This window comes from Phyllostomus hastatus, unplaced genomic scaffold (genome assembly GCF_019186645.2).
Source record: "Phyllostomus hastatus isolate PE091 unplaced genomic scaffold, TTU_PhHast_1.1 phas_contig_210, whole genome shotgun sequence".
In the NCBI taxonomy this organism is placed as follows: Eukaryota; Metazoa; Chordata; class Mammalia; order Chiroptera; family Phyllostomidae; genus Phyllostomus; species Phyllostomus hastatus.
Window position 1 is genome coordinate 32056530 of NW_025333737.1, and position 19637 is coordinate 32076166.

A 19637-nucleotide genomic window follows, 5' to 3' on the forward strand; every position below is an offset into this window, starting at 1 on the left:
CTAGAAATGGGGGTGGGGGGGGAGAGCGAGGCTGGGAGGGAGGAAAGTGAATTGAGTAGAAAAGCCTCACATTATTCCAGGATGGCCCCGCCTCTACGCCGACGAGTAGCCAACGGGAGCGCGACAGCCCGAACGCCTGGCCAATGGAAGCCGAGGTGGGTGGGCCATTGCGCTGCGAGGCCCCAGGTCGGTGAGCGGCGGAGCGGCGGCCACCCGGGGATCGCGGAGCAGGACGCACGTAAGGGGGTAGGTCGCACCGATCTCTCGCTTGCTCCTTCCCAAGGCTCCGGCCGCGGGCGTGTGGGAGCTTGAGGTTCCCAAGGAGTTGCATTCGGAAGGCTAGGGAAGACTCGCTTAGAGAACCTTCTTGGGCGTTTGCGACGCACTGGAGGGAGTTTTATGGAGGGTGGGAATAAACTGAATGGCAGCGACCCCCTCTCCCTTTACCCTCTAGTAGTCCCCGGAAGCTGCAGCCCCTTCCCCCTAAGCAGGGACCATCTGTTTTTGAGCCGGCTCCGCACCTCCTTCTGGTGGTGGTGGTGGTGGTGGTGGTTGTAGTAGGGTAGGTAGGTAGGTAGTGCCCGCGGCGGCTGGGAGAGGGAGAGGCGCCCCCCTGATCCCGGAGCTCGGAGGGCGGCAAGTGGGACTTGAGACCCTGGCCTCCTCAGAGGACTTGGAAGTGGTTGCGCCTGGCTTTTTCCTTACTTCCTCTCCTGCGGGGTGGGACAAGCCAACTTCCGCCTCTCCCAGCCACTTTTTTCCTGCTCACTCGCCTAGCTGCTGGGTTGGTTCACCTTTTGGGAATCTCTTGCTTCTGACACTCAGAGTTTGAAGGTGCCACCTAGTGGCAGATGACAGAGCTGGGGGGCTCGAAGAGGCTCCCGTCTTTCCGTCTCTGTCACGGCAGTGTGAATGGGGTGGGGTAGAGGGAGAGAGGCCGCCACTCAAAACCCTCCTAAGAGAAACTGGGTCCCCACCTCTTCCATCCCTGGCCCTGACTTTGTGTGTGCTCGCATGTATATTCAGTTACACGCATACACTAGACTTCCTAACCTCAGGATACCCAGGAAGGAAAATAAACAAATACATCACTAGGGCGCTGAACAGTCCGAGCTACATACGGTCAGGCACCCCTTCTGGCCTAAGCCAACAAGTGGGTGGGGCCGGCTGTACACGCCTTGCCTGGGAGCCATGAGTGTGGAGAAATGAGAGCGGCGGAGGCCCAGGACCAGCCTTCTTCACCCTTACTTGGCCTCCTGGCAATGGTCTTTGGGCCGTGGAGGGAGCACCGAGACAGGGGGCGGCTTCTCAGGCTCCCACAATCAGTGCTGGCAGTTCTAGGACTAGGAGCCAAGTGCAGTACCCAAGTGCAGTTCTGCTGCCCATGTGTCTGCCCTGCCTGGTCCTCCTGCCCAGGAAACGCTTCTGTCCCCCTCCTCGGCTGGGACCCTAGGCCTCTAGGCGCTTGGGGGTGTGGTCCATTCCCAGTACTGTCCATTTCGCCCCATGCCAAATGAACCCAGTGTACTGTGCTCTGGAGCCATCAAAGCCTGTCATCCTCGTGACGTAACATATGAGTGTGTTACTGAACCTCTCTGAGCCTCAGTGTGCTCCTTTGAAAGTAAAGGTAATAATTACTACTTTGGATGGCGGGTGCAAAGAAGGAGAATGAATTAGAGTGTTTAAAGTGGCTGTCAGTAGGCTCAGCGAACGTTACTGTTTCTGTGCCCCCAGGCGGGGTCGCGTCTCCCGGGCCGGCCCTGTGGAACTAGTGGGGCTGGCCGAGCTCGGAGGAAAGTTGTCTGGGGTGTGAAACTGCACCCTCACCCCGCCCCAGACCGAGGCGGGTTCCTTCTGCTGACGCCAGAGCGACCGCTGAGCACGCTCTTGTAGTTTCTCTTCATGTGCCCCGAGTTTCGGCTCCCGGACGGTGGGGGGTGGGGGGGGCAGGGGAGGAGGGGCGTGTGTTTGGGGAGTCTGAAGGGCCCTGGTGGTGTCGGGGGCCCTTAGAACACGGTGTCTCAAAGGCTGACCCTGCCTGTGTGTCCATCCCCCTTGGTGGGGAGGGGACGGTCAGCGAGCAGATGGTGGCAGACCTCTGGGGAGGGACGCCCAGACTCCGCTGACCGCTCTGCTTCCCTTTTCTCAACTTTCTCAACCTCGCGGTTTCCCATGCTGTCATGTGACGGCCCCTGTTCCCCCGACAGGCCTTAGCAGGGTGCAGGTGTGAGCACGGTACTGGGCGAGGAGGCATGCGGAGGGGCTAGCTGGGGAAGCGAAACCCTGGCTCTTGCTCAGAAGCGACTCCATCCTCACCCCCCAGCCGTCTCCTCTCACGGCTGCTGATGCCTCCCCCTACCCCCTAGAACACAGGGGGGCCCCTGCTCCCACAGATCAGACCCACAAAACCCACAAATCTCCCTGCCTCTTGCATGATCACATCTCTCCACGCTCACCCACAGAGACTCAGGTGCTAGGCCATGTGCTGGGGACACAGATTCACACATACCCATGTCAGCGTTCACGCTCATGGGTGCACACATGCCAGTGCCTGTGTGATAGACACAGGACACGTAGGAAGCTGAGTCACAGGCTGCGTGTCTTGCTCCCTCCCTGGACAAGGGTTGTGGGGGAGGCCCAGGTAGGCTGGAGGGAGACCGGCACGGACTTAACACCAGTTGCCAAATGCCTCTTGGTATTTTGCAGGTGGACCATGTGGGCCCTAGTGAGCTTGGCGGCCGCAGTGACAGGGCTGGTGGCTGGAACGCAGTGCCCAGATGGTCAGCTCTGCCCTGTGGCCTGCTGCTTGGACCCAGGAGGAGCCAGCTACAGCTGCTGCAGTCCCGTGCCAGTGAGTGCCCTCAGCCCGGGCGAGAGCTGGCGGCTGGGGTTTCCCGAAAGGTCATTTGGGTGGGATGGAAGGAGGGGCCAGACTCTGGTCCTTTGGTTTATCCTCCCCTCCCTTCCCAGGACACGTGGCCGCCAGCGCGCAGCAGACCTCTGGGCGGACCCTGCCAGATCGATGCCCACTGCTCTCCTGGCTACTCCTGCCTCCTCACTGTCTCGGGGACCTCCAGCTGCTGCCCGTTCCCAGAGGTGAGGCTAACAGTAGCTCCATGGAGGGGCTCAGGTCTGTGTTTGCGCGTTTCCCGCACTCTTCTATCCCCGGGTCAAAGGGCCTGGTCAACACGGGTGTCTCTGTGTCCCACAGGCCGTGTCCTGCGGGGATGGCCGCCACTGCTGCCCGCGGGGCTTCCATTGCAGCGCCGATGGGCAGTCCTGCTTCCAAAGATCAGGTGTAGTGGGGTGGGGGTGGGTGGTAGCAGACGGGCGGCATGTAGAGCCGCAGCACGCAGGGTCCCAGCTGGCTGGGTGACCCTGATCCCTGCTCTTGTGCCCTCATTCCTGGGGGCAGCTGTACTGGGCAAGTGGACAGAGGGCCAGCACTGCGGCTGGGAGGGGCAGGAGAGAATGCAAGACCCCAGGCTTGGGCCAGGCATTGGTGGGAGCGAGGAGAGGCCTAGCCGAGCTGGTTTTGGGCCAGCCCAGGCAGTGGATGCCCCGCCCTGTGCCAGACTGCTGAGGGGAGGCGGGGCTTGTGGGAGACGGGAGAGCACGGAGCCTGGGAGGGCACTGAACCTAGTGGCAGCCCCCCGTCCCCTGGAGCTGGGTCTGCAGGCCCTGGTGCCGGCAGCTCCTTGAGTGACGGGAGCAGTGACCTTCGCCACCTGGGCTGATGGAAACCCGGGTCACCCCATCCACAGATGCCAACCCTGTGGGTGCCGTCCGGTGCCCCGACAGCCGTTTCGAGTGCCCCAACTCCTCCACGTGCTGCGCTATGCCTGACGGCTCCTGGGGATGCTGTCCCATGCCCCAGGTACAGGTTTGGGAAGATGGGGGGCAGCAGGGGCGAATTAAGGGGCTGGAAGGGGTGAAGAGAGAGTTAGGATCATCTCTTCTCAGGCTTCTTGCTGCGAAGACAAGGTGCACTGCTGCCCCCACGGCACCTCCTGTGACCTGGCCCATGCCCGCTGCCTCACCACCGCGGGCACCCACCCCCTGGCAAAGAAGATCCCCGCACGGAGGACCAATAGAACAGGTGAGGAGGTGGGAGAGAATCGGGTTGGAGGTGGGGAGTGAGGAGAGGCTGGCTCCTAGCTGCGGGAAGTTCTCCCACACCCTGGCTACCCCTCCCACCTCTCTCCCCTTCCAGGGATCCTGTGCCCAGACGGACGGTCCCTGTGCCCTGATGATTCCACCTGCTGTGAGCTCCCTAGTGGGCAGTACGGCTGCTGCCCGATACCTAATGTAAGTGCGGGGCTACAGCCATTTGGGCCATGTGCCCACAGCCACCTAGCCCGGACATCTACCTTGCAGGGACTTCTGGGGAGGGAGGTTGGCTGACAGGTTGCTGGGAGTCCTGGCTGCTCAGGACTTATGCCACCCCCTAGTGGGGGATTGGGGTAGTGCCAGCTGTCAGCCCGGCTGCTCCAAGGGCTCAATTGAGATGGGAAGTCCCAAAGACGCGCCCCTGCCTCCACCCAGGCCATCTGCTGCTCCGACCACCTGCACTGCTGCCCTGAGGGCACCGTGTGCGACCTGGTCCTGAGTAAGTGCTTCTCCAAGGACAACGCTACGGACCTGCTCACCAAGCTGCCGGCACACACAGGTACCAGCGGCGGGCCGCAGACTTCCACCTGCGCCACGAGGTGGCTCTCCACCAGGCTGTCCCGAGAGCAGATGGGGGGGGGGCTGATGGCTGCATGGAGGGGCCAGGGCAGGTGCAGCCCCCTTTCCTCCACGGCAGACCTCGCCTCGTGATCCCTGCTGGGGGTGGCCCTCCATCCTCGACATCGGGTTCTGGCTGTGGGGTCGGCAGAGGGCGGGCACGGAGGGGGTCCCTGGGGCCGCCGCTGACCTGCCCGCCCTGCCCGACCCCCAGTGCAGGAGGTGAAGTGCGACGGGGAGGTGAGCTGCCCGGATGACTACACCTGCTGCCGCCTCCAGTCCGGGGCCTGGGGCTGCTGCCCTTTTGTCCAGGTGCCCAGGAGCGGTGGGCGGGCTGGGCCGGGCAGAGGGTGGCAGCCAGCTAGGCCCCTGTGCCCACTGTCCTTTCTCTGCCCGCCCTAGGCCGTATGCTGTGAGGACCACGTGCACTGCTGCCCAGCCGGGTTTAAGTGTAACAAAGGGAAGGGCACCTGTGAAGAGGAAGGCCGCCAGCTGTCCTGGGTGGAGCAGGCCCCAGCCCGCCTCAGCCCGTCACTCCCCCGTGCCGCAGAGAGGGATGTCCCCTGTGACAACACCACCAGCTGCCCTCCCTTCAATACCTGCTGTCGACTCTTGTCTGGAGAATGGGGCTGCTGTCCTGTCCCAGAGGTGCATGGTTAGGAGGGTCGCATTGCGGGGACAGTGCCCCGGCCTGGGCAGGGGGCCAGACTTCCGTTACCTGCTCTCTGCCTCGCCCACAGTGGCACCGCAGCTCTCAGACCCGACCTCACTGGAGGAACTGAGCAGGAGAGGCGGCGGGGCGGGGGGGTAGGGGTTCCATCCCACGTAGTATGGCTTCTTAGACTGCTCTTTCTGTCCCCGTCCCGCCCCAGGCTACCTGCTGCTTGGACCACCAGCACTGCTGCCCCCAGGGCTACACGTGCGTGGCTGGGGGGCAGTGTCAGAAGGGGAATAAGGTGGTGGCTGGACTGGAGAAGAGGCCTGCCCGCCGCACTTCCTTGGCCCAGCCCAGGGCCATGGGCTGTGACCAGCACACCAGCTGCCCAGTGGGGCAGACCTGCTGCCTGAGCCTGGGCGGGGGCTGGGCCTGCTGCCAGCTGCCCCACGTGAGTGCCCACCTGCCTGTCCCTGGAGAGGGGAGCCGAGTCCCGGGGGAATGGGAGGGGGAGCAAGAGCATAATGCCACTCTGTCCCTGCAGGCCGTGTGCTGTGAGGACCGCCAGCACTGCTGCCCGGCTGGGTACACCTGCAACGTGAAGGCCCGAACCTGTGAGAAGGAGGTGGATGCTGCCCACCGTGCTATCCACCTGACCCTCGGCCCTCCTGTGGGAGTGGGGAATGTGCAGTGTGGGGAGGGGCGCTTCTGCCACGACAACCAGACCTGCTGCCGAGACAGCCGAGGAGGCTGGGCCTGCTGTCCCTTTCCCCAGGTTAGTGCCACCCCCTGCCCTGGGGCTGGGTATGCGGCTAGGCCAGGTCCAGCTGTGTCTTAACTCTCATACCCTCTGACCCTCAGGGCGTCTGCTGTGCAGATCAGCGCCACTGCTGTCCTCTTGGCTTCCACTGTGGGAACAAGGGCACCAAGTGTTTACGCAGGAAGACCATGCGCTGGGACACTCCTTTGAGGAACCCGGCCCCCAGACCACTGCTGTGAGGGGAGATTGAGGACTGAAGACACTCTATAGCCCTCGGGACCCTGCTCACAGGGTACCCACTGCTCAGGCCTCCCCAGCACCTCTCCCCCACCAAACTCTCCTGAACCGCCCCCCAGTCTGAGTCCTCCCATCATCCTGAGAGGTGGGGCCTGGGTCTAAGGCCTTCCCTATACACGGGGACAGGAGGGAGGCAAAGCCACATCACAAGCTGCCATCCCTTCCCCCAACCTCTGTGATCCTGTGGCCAGGTGCTCTCTCCTATCCACAGGTGTGTGTGCGTATGTGTGTATGTGCTCTAATAAAGTTTGTACACTTTCTTAACTGTCTGATTTGACCACCCTCCCTGCCTTTCCCAGGAGCCCTGAGCAAGGGCCCCCACCCAGCACCCATGTTCCCTCCGCCCCACAGAGACACACACACAGTTAATCTCACCAGTTATATTTGCTGCCGCCCACACTGATCCCATCACATTAACTCCTGTTCCCCAGAGCCGCCCCAGCCACCAGCCAAGGTGACTTGGTAGCTCGGGCGTGGGCTAGTCGGCAAGCAGCACCCCTCCCCTCCCAGGGGTCGACAGAATGCCCTCTCCCTTCCCAGCCCTCACACTAGCCGCTGAGGCCTGGTTGCCCCTCCTGCTTTCCCACAATAGAACTTTCTATGTACAGCCACGTTTATACAGGCACTGCTTCCCCCCACCCAGCCCTCCTCCCCAGGACCTCCCAATGGGGGTCTGACTCCTCCCACCGCCCTCTTGGAGACAGACATGGGGCCCCCCCGAAGACGTTCATTACCCAGCACATACCACCGGACAGCTCCGCAGGCCCCAGGGTACCTTTCAAGGCCCCGGGCTAAGAGCGAGTACCCCCACTACCTCCTGGGGCACGCACCCTGGGGACGGGCCCCGGCGGACGGGGCGGAGCCCGCCCGGGAGGCGGCGCCAGGCCGGGAGGGGGCGCTACTTGACGTTGAACACCATCAGCGGCCGCTCCTCCCGCCGCTGCCAAGGGCTCTTCTTGTCGGCCCCCTCGTCTCCCACCTCCGCCCCCAGCTCGTCCTCCGGGCTGGTGAGCGAGTCGCGGCGCAGCTCGCTGGCGCTGCTGCGGGAACTGTCCCCGCGGCTGCGGCCCCGACCTCGGGGTACCGTGGCCGCCCGGCCTTCGGGCGCCGCCACCTCGTCCAGCAGCGGTGTCAGCGAGTTGTCCTCCGGGGAGCAGAGGCCCGTGCGGCTCTCGCTGCTGCTGGGCTCCGTGTCCTCGCTGAGCGCCAGGCGCGGAGGTGCGGGTGGTGGTGGTGGCGGCGGCGGCGGCGGCGGCGGCGGGGGGGCGGCCGTCGGGGCGCGCTCCCGCTCCTCGCGCAGGGGCCGCCGGCGCGCAGGCCGCGCCTCGTGCACGTCGACGCCCGAGTCCAGGCTGGCATCCGTGCTCCGCCCGCCGCCCGCCTGCAGGTCGATGTAGGAGTGGCGTACCTGCGAGTTGGAGCGGCCATCGAGGGACACAAACCAGGCGCGTGGGTGCGGCTTCACACCCAGTTCGAGCAGCTTCTTCTCCGTCAGGGCCTGCAGCTCCCCGTTGAGTTGTGCCATGGTGGACTCGTTGAACAGCACCGGGATGGTGACCGAGCCGCTGACCGGCGCCGAGCGCCCGCCCCCCCAGCCCTCGCCGCCGCCACCGCCGCTGCCCTCGCCTCCCGCGCCCGAGTGGCCCTGCATCAGTGGGCGCTGGGGGTCGGGCTGGGGAAAAGGGCGCGCTGGGCCGGGGGTCGTGCCCTCGGGCGGGACGGGCTCGTCGCCCGCCCCAGCGGCTCCCGCGTCGCCACCCAGGCGCACGTAGTGCGCGGGTATCACCAGGGTTGGCATGACGTTGCGGTAGACACTGTCCTTGAGGTGGTCGATGGAGCCGCAGAAGATGAGCTGCCCGGCCTGGCTGAGCGACGGCGGCCGGGCCAGCTGGTCCACCGACTGAGACAGCAGGAAGTCGGGGGTCTTGCTCTCGGCCGCCCCCTTGTGGCTCAGGTAGTGCTCGAAGGGCGGCGGCGGCGAGGGCGGCTCAGGCAGGAACGCCGTGGCCCCAGAGGGTCCCCGCCGGTACTCCTCTAGGCCTGGCTCCAGCCCGCCAGGACCCTCCGCGGAGCGGGCGCCCTTAAGCCCGGCGCCCTCACCCCCGCGGGCACCTGCAGGCTCGGCGGCCGGGCGGCAGGCAGAGCGCGGCTTGGCGCGGAAGAAGTCATCCCGGGAGGTGGCCAAGTCGCGGGAGCTGGAGAAGGCGGAGTGTAGGGGGCCTGGAGGTGGAGCCTCGGGATCCCCCGACGGGGTGGGCTCCAGGGGTCCCCCACAGATGAGGTGGAGCTGGGACATCGAGGTGGCCTGGTCTCGTTTGTTGCCGTCAGAGGGCCCGGAGAGCTGCAGCTTGCGGTGCTGTTGTCTGGGCTTGAGGCAACGCCTCCTGGAAAGGAGGGGACAGACGGAGGCCCTTAAAGGTGTAATGTCAGAGCAGCTCCCTAACCCCCGCAGCTCCCAATCCCCCTCAACATGAGGGACTGACATAGTTGGAGAGGTCTGGACAATGCCTGGGACTCAGAAAGCAGGGAAGGAAGGAAGGAAGGGGAAAGGAACAAAAGAAAAACTCCTGGGAGAGGTTTGTGGAAAGAGCCTGCCCATCTGCAGGAGGTCCAGCCAGCAGCTGTGCCCACTTGGGTCCCTCTCCAGTAAATTGCCTTCACATGTAGGAGGCACAGTGAGGACCTGGGAGGAGCCCCTAAGCCTGAGGTCCCGTGGGCGAGAGAGCCGGGCTGGCGGAAGCAGCTGCAGGTCGTCTGGGGAGGGGCCTGGCCTGCAGCTCCCACCTGCCCTCTCCCACTTCTCTCAAGCCACCAGTGTTTTCAGTCTGCATGTGCATGTGCCCTGCTTTCCGGTCAGTGCCTTGAGAGTCAGACTATGTCTTGATGCATTTTGGGGGCCCCAGTGCCCAACACAAGGCCAAGCACGGAGCAGGCCTCCGTCTGCACAGGATGGGAGAACGTGGGGGCCTAGGTGGCACTCACCGGCAATAGTAGATGAGCAGACATAGCAGAATGAGCACCAGCAGGGCCAGGGCTGCCAGGATGGTGAGCAGGAAGATGGTATGGTAGGTGCCGATGTCCTGGATGCCCGATGTGATGGTGACCAGCCCTGTGCCAGGCGAGGGCTTAGCGTCCCAGGTGCGGATGCCCTTCCTGCCTTTCAGAAGGAGTCCACTCTCCCAGCCTCCCCTTCCCCCACAGCCCCCCATCGCTCCTCCCTGCCCCACTTTCTCACCAGCTGTGGGGGAAGCCATGGCAGCCGCCCAGTACCCCAGCTGGGGGGAGACGAAGGTCCAGTAGAGCTGCCGGCCTTCCTTGCGGATCACACCAGTGCCGTTGCGCACCCACAGCCCTGGGAGAGGCAGGGGTCGCGTCAGGCTCAGGGTGCCCCCGTCTAAAGTCTCTGTCCCCCCACTCCAGGCCCAGCAACCAACCCCCGGAGACACTCACCACTCTTGGGATCAAACCTCCAGGCTGGAATGCTGGTGCCCACAGCAAGGGCACGAGGCTCCGAGGGCACAGGCAGCGACAGGTGAATGGGGCCTGAGAGCGGCACTTCCGTCCCATTGCCTGTCAGCAGGTGCACGCTCACGGCAGCCAGGGGCATCAGCTCCAGCCAGGAGCCATTGCCTGGGGGAAGGGGACACAGAGCTGAGGGCCGAATTCTCTGCGGGGGAACATCTCTCCCGTGCGTGGCAGCCAGCGTACCTGAACCGGAGGCCTCGGTGCCCAGGAAGGCAGGGAAAGCCCGCATTTCCTGCTGGGTGCTGGCAGGAGTGAGCGAGGCCCACAGCTGGCTGTAGGTGGAGCTGACGGGCAGGCGGGCAGCCCGCCGCTGGAACTGCACCCAGGGCTGGGACCGGGCACCTGGATGGAGAGAGGAGGAGCCGCCGTTGCTCAGGGACCAGAGCAGAAAGCAAGTGTCTGAGACAGGGAGCCACCGGGTCAGGCCACGTGGGAGGCCGGTGGGGGTGGTGGTGGGTGACTTGGGGAGAGAAGTGGGGGTCATAGAACGTTAGTTTGGAAGGGACATGGCTCAGAAATCCAGTCCTAGCTGTGTGACCCCGAGCAAGTTACTTGCTCTCTGAGACCGTGTCCTTATTAACCTATAAAGTGATGAGGTTCCTCAAACGACTCTTGCCTACCATGTGGCAGGCACTGTGTTAGGTGCTGAGGACAGGAAAATGAGTAAGACACAGGCCACCATCCCCTGCCTTCGAGCCCGCAGTCTAGTGTGGTGCGGTCCACCGGGGTACCCACTGGCCCTTTTCTGCTGTGATGGACGCGTTCTCCGTCTGGGTTATCCATGATGGTGCCCAACAGGCACGTGTGGCCATTCAGCACTTAACATGTGACTAGTGTAATGTGACTGAGGAACTGGGTTTACTTTTAATTTTTTAAAATGTAATGAATTTTAAATGTATTTACATTTAAACAGCTGCACGTGGCTACTCAGCTGTGGCATTAGAGAGCCTGGGTGGTGGGTGCACTTTGTGTGTCTGCCTGTCTTGGGGTGTGGGGGGTGTAACACTGAACTTGGACACAATCCGGGAACAGCTAACGCGCGTCAGGCTCTGACAGGCTGGGCGCTGTTCCAAGCAGCCCCTATAATTGAAACTGCTGCAATCAGCACAACAGCCCCTGACTTGGGGCCCTTTACCATTGACCCCAGTGTAGAGGTCCAGAAGTGGAGGCGGGACTGTTCGGTGACTTGCCCAAGGTCATGGTGCTGGAGCCTGACTGAGGCCCAGGCACCCACCATCCCATCCTGCCTCGTTCCTACAACAGAGGGGTGCAGGGTGCCAGGGGCGTCTGGCCCTGTGGCACCTTGCAGGATGAGCAAGACAGCCAGGAAAGACAGCGGGAAGGGACTTCCAGGAGGACTGCGGGGAGAAAGGCCTGGGGACACCGGGCAGCGTGCTGGCTGGGGGCCTGCAGCGAGGCTGTGGCAGGCCAGGCCCCAGAAGCCGGGGCTTTACACTGAAGCAGCAGGAGCTCTGGGGGGGCTTTAAGCTAGGGGGCAAAGAAGGGTCCCTTTGGCACTTTAGTAGCCTCCAAAGAAATTTTAGAAGCCTCCGGTTTAGGACCAGAGAGACGGTGGTGAGCAAAGGAGGAATTTGAGGACGAGGGCTCGAGCTGAGAGCATTAACTCAGGACGGGCTTCTCTAGAGGGGGGACAGCTCCAAAACCCAGTGCGGCTCCCTAGGACTAGCCAGGGCGGGGGTCCCCCCTCGGCCAGGCTTCATGGGCCGGGCCGCACCAGGCGCCCCTCCGGCAACGCCAGAGCAGAGCAGAGCAGCCCCTTCCGCGCCTGCACCCGCAAGACTGCCCCAGGCCTTCCTCCCCGGGGAAGGTGCCTTTGCTCCCGCTTCAGCTCCCAAGCGCATCCCGGCCCCAGCGCCCTTCACCGAGCTCTCCTGCCCTGCAGCACCCACTGGGCAGGGTTTTCGCAGTATTGAGCGCAGCTGCCCTCTGCTCACTCCGCTGTTCTGCCTGCTCTGTATTCAGTAATTATTCCAGGGCCTGTGACGATCTGTCTGTGTGTCTTCCTCCTTGACCGTGAACTCCACAGGCAGGGAGTGGGCCCTTTCTCCCTTACCATCGCTCCCCACACCTGACCCAGGGCCAGGCCCGGCCCAGGCACAGCAGTAAGTCTCAGCTGAGTGAGGCTGAGAGCTCGCGGGGTCACTGGGGCCGCTGCAGGGCTGCATCGGTGTTCAGTGCCTTGGAATGACCCTCTGGTGTCCCCGAACATGGCCAGGCACCAGGGAGATGCACACCAAGGATGGGGAGACCCACTGAAGACAAAGGTGGCAGGGAGCGGGAGTGCTCATGGCAGGAGTGGAGGGGGGACAGAAACCAACGAGAAGCCCCAACAGCAATAAACACTGACTGACCACCTCCCGTGCTGTTTTTTTGTTTGCTCGGTAATATTTGACCCTTCCCTCAATTTGATGATGTCGATACTATCAATACCCACATCTTAGATGGACAGATGAACAAACTGAGGCTCAGAGGTTCAGTGACTTGCCCAGGGGCACCCAGCTAGGCTGGGAGAGCACCGCTCCCTAGACCCGGGTCGGGGGTGAGGAGGGGGAGCGGCGGGGGGGCTGGGGGAGCCTTACCAGGAGAGCCCAGGAGGATGTGCACCAGGTCCTCATAGAGGATGAGGGTGGCGGGCCGCTCCGGGAGCAGGTAGAGGCTGACGGACGCGTACACTGCGGGAGGGGCGGCCCGTCAGCTCCAGAGAAAGCCCCTCCCACCACCCGAGTCCCAGTGACGTCACCCTCCCTCAGTTCCCTCCACATACCCCAGCCCAGGCAGCAGCTGCCGGAAAGCCTGCCCCTCTGCCCCCCAGGGCTATCTTGGGAAGGGGCTGATGGGGTCAGCTGCCGTCCCCCCCTCCACCTGCCCCTGCACTCACAGGGCAGCTTGTCAACGCGCCAGGGCACGGAGTTGGTAAGGAAGCCGGAGCGGGCAGCAGTGACCAGCACCCAGGTGCCCAAGCGGTAACTGAGGGGCAGCGTGGCCACCCCCTCCGAGTCCGTGGTGCCGGCGGCCAGCAGCATGCGGTTCCCGAACACATCCACCGAGGCCCGGTCCAAAGGCACCAGCTCCCCGCTCACGTACACCTGCACCTTGATCAGGATCTCTGCGGACAGGACGGGCGCGGGGCGGGGGGCGGTGAGGAGGCGGAAGAGAGAACCGAGGGGAGCCCCGAGATCAGAAGAGGAGAGGACCGCGGGCGGGGAGCAGCTTTGTGTCCAAGCCCAGACAAGATGTTATAAAAGCCGGCATGTCGCGGAGCCCTCACACTTCACATCAGCCTCTGTGAAGGCGGGGGGCACTACTACCATCGAGTCTAACACGCGCGCTTTTCCACATTTGCACATTTCTGAACCCCGGCTATGCCTAGGGTCGAAGATGTCATAACTATAACCGGCAGCATTTCTTAATTGGTGCATGAAATAATGGTCCATCTTCCAGTCAATGGTGTATTAGACTTGCTAAAACAGGCCCGCAGCCCATTTTACAGATAAAGAAACTGAGGCGCAAAGAATTTATATACTTGTACTACATTTCAGTGGGAGATCTGGGAACCAAACCTGGGAGTTGACCTCTAGGCCCAAATTCTTACCCACTGAGCCCTGCAGGCTTGTGTCAGGGAGTAGGGAGGGAAGGGAGGCTTTCTTGAGGAAGAATGAGTCAGCCCTGGCTGGTGTGACTCATGGATTCGGCCCTGGCCCGCGGTGCAAAAGGTCACTGGTTCAATTCCTAGTCAGGACACACGCCTGGGTGGCCGGCCAGGTCCCCAGTGCGGGTGTGTGAGAGGCAACCACACATTCACGTTTCTCTCCCTCTCTTTCTCCGTCCCTTCCCCTCTGTCTAAAAATACAGACATACAGACATACAGACATACATACATCTTTAAAAATAAGTGAAGAACCAGGGGCTGCAAGTAGGAGAGGTCAGGATTCAGCCATTTGGAAGAGAGGGTGGGGCGCTTGGCCAGAGTTTGGGTTCTCAGGAAAAAACTAAGACGGGGACAGTAGGGAATTGGTCATTCCCTTCATCCAGCCTCTTCCTGGAGCCCTTTCCACGAACCTGTGTCCCTTCAGATTTAGGGGTTCATCCCAACCCGGAAGCCCAAACGAGTACCTCCTGACCCCTCCTCCTCCAGGGTACTGCCAGCCCCCTCCAGGCTGGTCAGCTACAAGTCAGTCACCATGGCAACATCCTCTTTCCTCCCAAGAGATGGGCAGGGAGCTGGGGCCCTGGCAAGGGGAAAGGGAGGGGGAGGGGAGTGACCCAGGCCCGAGGAAACTGGTGTGGAGGGTGCTGGGAAGGGAAGTCCTAGTCCTTTGCTTTCCAGCCAAACCTGCCCTTAGCGCATAGAGGGCCTAGTGGGTGGGAGCCTGCAAGGTGTCCCCATCTCAGATGGGGTGACAGGGGGCGGGGGGGGGGGAGAACCCAGGCCCAGAGTTGTTCTCACGCGTTCCCTGGACAGCCGCTCCGATGCAGCGCACACTCTACCCCTTCCCACTCAGCGCAGCCCCACCCTCAAGATCACGCCTCGTCCCCCCCTTGTGCCAGTCTCAGAGGAGGCGTCATGTTTGGAAGGGTACAGAAACCTAACTGGGCGCCCCAGGAGGCAGGTGAGGAGTGGGCTGGGTGCTGGGTGCAAACCCGGGGAGTCCGGGCACAGAGGAAAGAGCCGGGCACCGAGGGGCTCAGGGCCACAGGGCACGGGGCGGTCAGGGGGCCTCGTGGCTGGAGTCGGATACTCAACAGTGGCAGGTGTCTTATCTCAAGCTTCCAACCCCAGGGCCCGGGCCAGCGCCACGCCTGCCCCTGGCATCCCATCCAGCTGTTCCTGAACCCAGCACCCCGTCCCTTCCCAGGCCAAAGCCCAGCACTGTGGGGCGGGTGGATGCCCTCCACCCGCTCCTGCTCTCTGCTCTCTCTTTCTCCAGGGAACTGGCAGCCTCCCCTCCGCCACGCCCGCCCCGCCCCCCCGGGGGCCCCCAGTAGGAATTCTGAGAAGCTAGAGGGGGCTGGCGACTCCCTACCCCCACCCCAGGCTCAGAGCAGCTGGATGGAGCAGCTGGGAAGAGGGAACCCAGGCTCGTGGACTATGGTCATTTAAGGGAATGCCTCGGATTCGAGGGCCAGCTCCTTAGAAAAGGGCAGAGAGCCCCGGGATCAAACCGGGTGGGCAGGTAAGGCCCGGAGGAGTGGTGCCCGGCGGAGCGGGGGAGGTGCAGGTGCCTAGCCGGCTTCTACCCCCGTCCCCTCACTGGGGCTTCCAGCCAGCAGACTGGGAGAGCCCCGATCCGAGCTCTGTTCCAGCCAGTTCCCTGGGCCCCCTTCTTCGGGGTGCAGGACCTGGGAAAGGTTTTCTGAGCACCGAGGGCCCATGCCTAGCCATCAAGGCTCGTCTGGTCTGCGCCCTCGAGTGCAGGGAAGGCTGAGGCCACAGGAGACCCTCCCCGTGCCTCAAAGCCTGACATTCCACGCAGTATCCGCTTCTCCTGGCCGCAGCCCTGCCTCATTCCAGGCGGAAATCCGACCCCCTCCCTTCATCCGGACCCCACTTCCCTCATCGAGTGCTCCCACCCGGCTTTTCCTGCCAGCTTCTTGGTGGGGAGGTGAGGAGCGGAGAGCCACCGGTCGGGGGTCAGACAGGGAGGGGGCCCAGGGACTGGAGAGGGGACAGCAGGAGCTGGGTGGTGGGGCAGGAGGCTAGAAGCGGGGTGCGGGCCTGGAGTGGGTTGAGAACCCAAGCGAGGGAGGGAGCCGTGGTCTAGCTCTTCCACCCTCTCCCGCAGCAGAAGCCGACCCCACCCCCACCTCACACACCCACCTGGGCCCGGTGAGGCGCTGGGAGGGTCGCCTCCACTGCGATGGAGAAGTGAGGTGAGGAGGGGGTGATCTGGGAGCAGACTGGGGACAGGGGTGGCCGGAGGCCTGCTGGACAGGACCCAGGCACCTGCCTTCCCAGCCCGCACTGCCCACCACCAGCTAGCCAGTTCGGCATGGCTCCGCCACCCCAGCCCTGCCATGCGCCAAGCTGGGAATCACAATGTACCCCTTTTTCAGAGCCCCCCCCGACTGCAGCCCCTTCTCCTTAATTGGCTGAGCAGCGTTTCTTAGGTGCACCCCAAAACCTGAACCTGAGGGGCCGGCTGGAGGCTGTCAGGCTCCAAGGCGGAGAAACCCCATTCGAACAGTCAATCCGCCCACAGCCTCACCCACTCCCCCTTCTCCCCTCCCTCCGTCAGACCCAGCTCTAGGCGCCCAGCCCCCGTCAGGGCCCAGGGTGGCAGCCGATGCTGCGCCCCCACCCAGCCGCGTTCTGGAGCGAGGAACCCGCAGGGGGCTGCGGAGCGGGCGCCCGCCCCAGCCCGCCCCTGGGCGGGTGTCTACGGCAGACAATGGCTCAGGCAGCAGCGCCTCGCGGACCGGGAGGGAGAAAAACAAGGCAGGAGGGGGCGGCGGCGCAGAGCCTGGGGACCCCCACCCTCCCCATTTGTGTCTCCCCGAGACCCCCTCCCCGGCGGTCCCCCTCTCGCCTGTAAGCGCCGGACCCAGGTCGCTTATCTCCCCCACCCAAATCCGGGGAATAGAATAGCCCCCAGTTCACGAGCGCCGCCAAGAGGAGGCTGGCGGGCGGAGGCCCGGTGGGGGTGGGGGTGGGGGTGGGGGGCGCAGGCCCGCGATCGCTGCCCCCACCCCGTCCGAGACTCACCCTGCGGGCTGGGGGGCTCCGGCGGCGACTTGCCGGGAGCCCGGGAGGCGCCGCCGAGCAGCAGCCCCAGCAGCGGTAGTAGCCGGGCCAGGACGCTGGGGCCACTCGGCGGCGGCATCGCGGGGCTCGGCCCAGCCCTAGCGGCCCATGGCTTCCGCCCGGCCCCGCTCCGCCGACCCCGCTCAGCCCCAGCTCCGCGCCGCGCCGCTCGGGCTCCCGCTCTGGCTGCGGCGGCCGCTCAGTGCGATTGTCTCCGCCCGGAGCCGCGCCAGCGCCCCCTGCAGGCGGCGTCCCACCCCCGGGGCCTCCGGGCACCGCCCCCTCACCGCCCCGCTCCGCCCGCAGCCCACTGGCCCTGCCAGAGCTCAGCCCACCCCGCAGCCACCATCCTGCGCTCCCACATTCAGAGCTGCAAAGGAGTGTAGCGAGGAGGGTCCAATCTCCACGGTGCTTGGAGTTCTGGAGTCCCCGAAATCTGGTGCAAAATTTGGGGTGAGGGAAATGGCTATTGCTTGCAACATAGTCAAAGGGGTGGGTACCGTCATAAGGGTCTCCAAAAAGTGTAAGAACTGCCCTGATTTACTGCTCCCTTTTCTCCGCACAAACATTAGGGCAGTGCTGGGGAGATAAGGCCCAGCCCCCTGGGAGTCAGTCCCAGGTTCTTGTCTAGCTCTTGCGTCTTGTTAAGCTATGACCTTACTTTAAAGTGAGAATTGTAATCTCTACCTCGTGGGGGCTGTTGTAGCAAGGAAATGAGATAATGACGCACAGGGTGTAACACATCCCTGACCCGGTGCTATCGTTGGCCCAGGTAGTAAGATCCATTGATGGGTTATCATAATGGTCAGGAAGTCCTGGAGGTGGAAACAGCCGGTCTCCCCACCTGAGAATCACCGGTTGGTCCCACTGGTTCTGGTTCACTGATGACCATCTAAGTCTCTTCCTTCTTCCTCGGCCATCAAGCCCATGTTTGAAGACAGCTACTGATCTGTCCTCTAGTCCCAGCCAAGCTCTTTCCTTCCAGATTCTGGTTGTCATCACTCCTCCGCTTCTGGGTGGCCAAATCCTCATCTAATCTGGCGTCCCTCTCCTGGTTCTCGCCGGCTTGTTACCCTTTCTTTCTCAACATGCAGTGCCCTGCAGGGGCCTGGATACCTAGGGCAAGGACCTCAGCCATGCAGGCCTCTCTTCTGGTGCTTCTCTCCTGGCTGAGTCTTCGGAAATAAGGGAACCTTGTTTTCGGATTGTGGACCAAAACCAGCAAACTTTTTCTTTCTTCCCTCCCTCCCTCCCTCCCTCCTGTCTTCCGTTCTGCCTGTCCTCCTTTCCTTTCTTCTGTTCCTCCTCCCCACATAAATTTCCACCTCACCAGATTTCCCAGTCCTATTCTTATGTAACCAAAATTTTGGAACCTCAGCACAGGATTTAGCGCTCGTCCCTGGTGAATTTCATCTTGTTGGTTACAACCCAATTTTACAATCTGTTAAGGCTGCCTGGAAGGAATCTGCCTCAGCCACCCATTGTCCCGGAGCTCCCTCCAGGCCAGCAGCCATCACCCGCAGGATGGAGGGACTCGTGACCGTGCCGAGCCGCCCAGGGTTAGGATGGAGCTTTGGGACACCCCCGTAGAGATATCCTTCAGCTGTACCAAAACTGTTCAGTTTTCAATCCAAGTCTCTTCCATCCAGCTGACGTCTCTGTCTTGTGTACAAGGACAAATGCCAAATGCTTTGCTGGGTGGGGACAAACTGAGGCTGTCCAACTGTAATGGTGGTGGGGGAGGGTGGGTTTGGCTGGTGTTCAAGGATCATGGCTTCATCTTTTCCTAAAAATATGCAGTCACCCGACTAGAAACCTGTTCTGGAACTTGCCATGCATGGGTGTCAAATTGTTCTGTTCTGTTCCGAATTGACCTTTTCCCCTCCAGGTAGCAGCTCTTGTGAGGGAAGCCTGCCCCTTTGTGGCCTCCCCTGACACTTAGCGTCCAGCCCAAAGTCCTCCCCTGGGTCACAGGCGCTGCCTGCCCGCCCTGCCCCCCAACCTCATCCCCCGACTCCTTACGGGTCTCTGGCCCCTGGGCCTCTGTGCTTCTGCACGAACTCGCCAAGCCTGCCCCCGCTTCAGGGCCTTTCACCGGCTGCTCTTTCCGTCCAGGATGCTGGGGCCTGCAGCCGCTGGCTCGTTCACCCGCTTCTCTGCTCACCTCACCGGAGGGGCCTTCCCTGACCACAGCCTGAAATGTCAGCCCGCTGCCGACACCTGCGTAATTCTGTCGCTAGCTCCCTACCCTCATTTCCATTCCCACCACTGAGCACCGCTGACTAGACACTTATTTATTTTTTTTAAAGATTTTATTTATTTATTTTTAGAGAGGGAAGGGAGGGAGAAAGAGAGAGAGAGAGAGAGAGAAACATCAATGTGCAGTTGCTGGGGGCCATGGCCTGCAACCCAGGTATGTGGCCTGACTGGGAATTGAACCTGCGACACTTCGGTTCGCAGCCCACGCTCAATTCACTGAGCTACGCCAGCCAGGGCTGACACTTATTTATTGTTTGACTCTTTGCTCCTGGTTGGGAGGGGACTCCACGAGGGCAGGGACTTCTGTTGTTGCTCAGATGCATCCCAGCACTGGAACGGTACCAGGCGCAGGGTAGGTGCTCAACGTTTATGGAACCCATGCGTCAACAAATCTCTGGGTGGCTGCAGGTGCCTCCCCCACCCGCTGCTCTCTCCTGACTCCAGTCTCAGTGGGGAGAGGACTGTCTCCCGCTCCCAGTCGTCCTGGGAGCCTCCTGCCGGCGCCCTCTTTCCTCACTGAAGGACCCTTCTCCTCGGCGGGGAGAAGGAGCAAAAGCAACAGCGACGCCTCCCTGACGCCGTCTCCCTCCGGATGGGGCTCCGTCAGCCTCCCTCGGCCCCTCCTCGCGCGGAACACAGCTTTGAAGGCC

At 62.8% G+C, this 19637-nt stretch overlaps 2 protein-coding genes across 2 annotated transcripts; one reads left to right on the forward strand and one right to left on the reverse strand.

The window, feature by feature from the left end:
* The first annotated feature begins 135 nt into the window (after nucleotides 1-135).
* On the forward strand, nucleotides 136-6704 carry GRN (granulin precursor). Its single transcript, XM_045837551.1, has 13 exons — nucleotides 136-246; nucleotides 2707-2851; nucleotides 2971-3096; nucleotides 3212-3296; nucleotides 3765-3877; nucleotides 3964-4099; nucleotides 4214-4308; nucleotides 4546-4669; nucleotides 4943-5040; nucleotides 5131-5376; nucleotides 5601-5834; nucleotides 5928-6158; nucleotides 6245-6704. Exons 2-13 carry the CDS (start codon nucleotides 2714-2716, stop codon nucleotides 6380-6382), a joined length of 1764 nt encoding a protein of 587 aa, XP_045693507.1. The 5' UTR covers nucleotides 136-246; nucleotides 2707-2713; the 3' UTR covers nucleotides 6383-6704.
* A 101-nt stretch (nucleotides 6705-6805) lies between these two features.
* Nucleotides 6806-16931, reverse strand: FAM171A2 (family with sequence similarity 171 member A2). Its single transcript, XM_045836705.1, has 8 exons — nucleotides 16690-16931; nucleotides 12865-13092; nucleotides 12566-12658; nucleotides 10149-10307; nucleotides 9891-10070; nucleotides 9676-9792; nucleotides 9423-9549; nucleotides 6806-8824 (listed from the first exon to the last, which is right to left on the reverse strand). The coding sequence occupies exons 1-8, from the start codon at nucleotides 16805-16807 to the stop codon at nucleotides 7339-7341; spliced, it is 2508 nt and encodes an 835-aa protein (XP_045692661.1). The 5' UTR covers nucleotides 16808-16931; the 3' UTR covers nucleotides 6806-7338.
* Nucleotides 16932-19637: the final 2706 nt, after the last annotated feature.